The sequence below is a fragment of the Alligator sinensis genome, unplaced genomic scaffold (genome assembly GCF_000455745.1).
Source record: "Alligator sinensis unplaced genomic scaffold, ASM45574v1 scaffold883_1, whole genome shotgun sequence".
In the NCBI taxonomy this organism is placed as follows: Eukaryota; Metazoa; Chordata; order Crocodylia; family Alligatoridae; genus Alligator; species Alligator sinensis.
Window position 1 is genome coordinate 2,433,748 of NW_005842009.1, and position 4,597 is coordinate 2,438,344.

Sequence of the window (4,597 nt, forward strand, 5' to 3'; positions counted from 1 at the left end):
ACAGCATCCGCTTCGGGGAGAGACGCACTCCTCTCCAGAAGATAGCTCCAGAAGGCGGCAGGTGCACCATATGGGATGGCTTTGCTTCTAGCACTTCACCTTGGCTTGGCGCTGCCTGACTGGATTGTGCCAAGAGCCCTGCTGCCAGCAGTCACGTAGTCTCTGCTCCTGAGAAAAGAGCAGCATGTGCTGCTCAGGAAGCAGCCTGGTGCACAGATCCCCTGCACCAGCTCCCTCTACTTAGCAAGCTGCAAACACTCCTGAGGATTAATCCTGCCTCTAAGTGAAGTTTGCTTCACAAACAGTCCCTGCCAGCATGGCATGACAGCCCCTTTGTGGGGGCTACAAGGCACAAGGTGACAATGGGGGGGGCATGGAAATGAGGGAAGGGAGGAAACTCTGCTCTCTATTGCAGCTACAAAGCCAGAGTGCATGAATGGCAGGTGGGGAAAACTGACTCTTAAGTTTGCTCTCCAGTGCTTCTCCAGTCCCAGTCACTCACATAACTACCACGCAATTAAATGTGTAGGGGCCCCAATCTACCCTGGGCCCAGGGCTTCTAAAGTTTTTAAGTTGGCCCTGTTTAAACCAATGTAAATGAGAGCAGAAAGCAGCCTGTGGCTTGATCCGTGAAATGGGGCATGTTGGGTTGAGGGAGAAATAAAATAACACATTTTGTGGTAAGAGCAAGGCAGGGGTAGTTGGGTATCAGGACAATATTTCCCTGGCTGAAAGGGACCTTGGGGTTATGGTTGATCACAGAATGAACATGACCCACAAGTGTGATGCTGTAGTCAACAGAGCTAGTAGCGTCCTGGGATGCATTAGCAGATGTGTCATAAGCAGACTAAGGAAGTGATACTTCCTCTCACCACGGCATTGGTGGGACCCCAGCTGGAGGACTGTGTCCAGTTCTGGGCGCCACATTTCAAAAAGGCCATGGAGAATCTTGAAAGGGTGCAGAGAAGGGCCACAAGAATGACTAAGGGCCTGGAGGACAAACCTTATGAGGAAAGACTAGGGGATCTGGGACTGTTCAGCCTGGGCAAGAGAAGACTGAGGGGGGACTTGGTGGCCATCTGTAAGTACATAAGGGGTGCATATCAGGAGCTGGGAGAAGCCCTAGTGAATAGTTTGCCCCAGGGCAGGACAAGGAGCAATGGCCATAAAATGTTAGAGGATGGTTTCAGGTTGGATGTAAAGAAGAACTTCTTTATGGTAAAGGTGACCAGAATCTGGAATAGACTTCCCAAAGAGGCAGTGCAGCCCCCAACCCTGGAAGTCTTCAAGAGAAGATTGGACAGATACTTTACTGGGATCATTTGACCTCAACAGTATTCCTGCCCAGAGCAGGGGGGTTGGACTCAATGATCTTTTGAGGTCCCTTCCAGTCCTTAATTGAGGTCTATGATGTTATGAACTGACCTTCATCCTCCACTCTGACAGTTGCCTCAACCAGGCACCAGCCTGGCCTACCTTTTTTCCTGTGCTGTGACTGTGGACTTGCTTTGCAGATGGTAAGTCCTGGCGGAAGAGTACCCAACTCTTTGGGAAAACTGTCCAAAACAGTTTTGGGTATGGGTTATGGAAAATGGGGGTATGGGTTATGGAAAATGGATGTTGATCTCTGACTTCTGTATATGAGAGAGAGAGAGAGCGTGTGTTCCTCCTGATACTGACTGCTGAAGTAAGAAGGAGGGATATCTCGGAAGTCTTGGAGATGTACACTGTTGAAGAAGTAGTGCACCGTTGTTTCTATCCCTGCCTCTGCCTTGCTGGACTTGCATCTCTTTGCTCAGGGAGGCAGAGGATGATTGTTGCCCAGCAAACACAGGTTTAACAGAAATCTTGGTCTAGGGAGTTCATAGTTTCATAGCTGGTAGGGTCAGAAGGGACCTGAGCAGATCAAGTCCGACCCCCTGCCACAGGCAGGAAAGGATGCTGAGGTCAAACAACCCCAGCGAGGTGATTATCTAGCCTCCTTTTGAAGATCCCCAGGGTAGGAGCGAGCACCACTTCACTTGGAAGTTGGTTCCAGATCCTAGCCGCCCTGACTGTGAAGTAGAGCCTCCTGATATCTAGCCTGAATCTACTCTCAGTCAACTTATGGCCGTTGTTCCTTGTTACTCCCAGGGAACAGGGACTCTCCCATTGGGGGAACAGGGACTCTCCCATTGCCTGCTGGTCTTCCTTGGCCAGTTTATAGACTACCAGATCCCCTCTCAGCCTTCTCTTGAGGAGGCTGAACAGGTTCAGGTCCCGTAGCCTCTCTCTGTAGGGCTTGCCTTGCTGACCCCTGATCATGCAGGTGGCCCTCCTCTGGACCCTCTCCATATTGGCCACATCCCTCCTGAAGTGCAGTGCCCAGAACTGGACGCAGTACTCCAACTGCGGCCTGACCAGTGTTGCATAGAGGGGGAGGATCACCTCCTTGGACCTCCTCGTGATGCATCTGTGGATGCATGACAAGGTGCAATTAGCCTTCCTGACTGCATTCCCACATTGGCAGCCCATGTTCATCTCGGAGTCTATAATGACTCCAAGATCCTTTTCTGCCTCTGCGCTGATAAGAGGGGAGGTCCCCAGCCTGTCGCCCCCCACATCTTAGTGTCATCCACGAATTTGAACAAGATGCTTTTCACCCCCTCATCCAAGTCACTGATGAAGATGTTGAACAGTGCGAGCCCGAGGACCAAGCCCTGGGGGACCCCACTGCCCACATCCCTCCAGGTCAAAAATGACCCGTCCACCACCACTCTCTGGGTGCGGCCCTCCAGCCAATTGGCGACCCATCTGACTGTGTAGGCATCAATACCACAATCTCCTAATTTTTTAACGAGAATGGGGTGAGAGACAGTGTCGAAGGCCTTCCTAAAGTCCAGAAAGACTACGTCCACCGCAACACCTGCGTCCAAGTTCAACTGGGGGCTTGGAGCCAGCTTTTTGCATTATCCTGCAGGACACCAAGAGAGTTCCAAGCGTCTACAGAAAGGATCTAATTGGCTGATAGAAATCTACCAAATCCTCTAGGATTCCTGTTACATTTTATGGGGCTTTTCCATAGGGACTGTTGAACAACACTTCTCAGAGTCTTTCCTGAGAAATTGGTGTGGGTTTTGGAGGAAAAACAGAAACTACTGCTGTTATGGCTGTGTGTCGATGAAACAAGGGGCATGTGTGCATGACACTTTAAAGTGGGCTAAATGCTTTTGCCCCGTTTTAATGGTGTTGGTGTTTGCATGCATCGGCAGTGCATTGCGTAGTAATTCCAGCTGCTGTAGCAAATTTGGTGGCATAATGTGCCTTAAATGACTTGGGGCACAGCAAACTTAAACTCCTCCAAGGAGTTTTAGTTTGCTGCCCTACAGCTGTGGAGCGAAGCAGTGGGCTCTGTGAAGCTCCACGGCTCTGCAGGAAGCCCGTGTAGGCAGCCTGGCAGCAGCCCAGGAAGGCAGGCTCCGCCCAAGAAAACCCATGAGCCTGATCTTCTTTTTCCTCTGGAGCCTGTGGTACTGCCTGGGACTGCCCAAGCCGGGTGCCTGCAGGTGGGTGCTACCTGGGGTGGGGGCACTGCTGCCGCGGAAGGAAGCACCAGCCCCTCCCCCCCGCCTCCCTCCCTCCCTCCCTCCCCCAACAGCCCAGGGACTGCTCCACCTGCCAGCAGCTCGTCCTCCCCTCCCCACCGCTGGAGAGGCAGGTATGTTCGGATGTGTGCATGACACGGGGGTTTAAAGGGCCCTAAATTGAAGCAGTGTTTTTAAAAACCTACCGCTTTAGGGCCCTCATTTCATCTCCACACGCCCTATGTCAGTGCTTCTTTTTTTCCTGAGAGACAGTCCATGTATGCCACATAGGGCCCCAGTGCAGACAGCAAGTTAGTCTGGTGAGAACAGGATGTATATTTGACATGGCTGGGCCAGGATCAAGAAATGCAGGGATTGGAAATGGACTTTTTCTGCACTATTTTTCTCGTTCCAGTAGCCTCTAAAGAGAGATACAGGGTTAATGCCTGTATTATAGTTTTTTACTTCCCCCCTACTACCTCTTGGTTCCAAGTTAGTGGGAGCTTTTCCCTGGCTAGATTCCCAGCCATAACAAATTAATTGTGTCGATCTCTGTGACCCAGCCTTCAGCTTCACAGATGGTTACACTGGAAGGGACGCCCTGAATCCTTGGGCCAGTCCACAGCTACCATAAACAACTGTATCATGGCAAGATCTATTTTAAAACTATTTAGATTACTTGCCGCCACCTTTTACTGTACTGCTGTTCCAGAAACTCACTGCTCTGGTGGTTAGAAATCTTCTAAGTAATATGGCTATCCTTATCAATGGAGAAAGGAAGAGTTTTCTTAAGAACCGCAGCATGCCGATTGCTTCTGTCATCTAAGTCAGCATTTCTCAACCCATGGGTCACGAGAATATATCAAAAGGGTCACGAACAAACTTTAAAAATGGATTCTCCTTTAAAGGAGAAAAACCTGGGAAACTGTGGCTTTTCCTTTGCAGGCTGGCAGAGCTCCAGCCTGCAAGGGGCTGCTTGGGGCCCCCCATGTCCTCCCCAGTGCGCCACACACGAGGGGGCTGGGGCATGTGGG

General features: G+C 50.9%; 1 protein-coding gene across 3 annotated transcripts in view; it reads left to right on the top strand.

Annotated features, from left to right (window-relative positions):
* Positions 1 to 3,466: 3,466 nt before the first annotated feature.
* The window catches only part of LOC102369899, a 12,316-nt gene continuing 11,185 nt past the window's right edge, over positions 3,467 to 4,597 (top strand). For 2 of the 3 annotated variants that reach the window (XR_323622.2, XR_003093624.1), the window contains exon 1: positions 3,467 to 3,545. Coding sequence is in view for 1 of the 3 variants with exons in the window: in XM_025201925.1 (XP_025057710.1) it covers positions 3,475 to 3,545 (71 nt within the window). In the remaining 2 variants the exon portion in view is untranslated. The remainder of the gene's footprint in view (positions 3,546 to 4,597) is intronic. The other variant, XM_025201925.1, reaches the window with a different exon arrangement.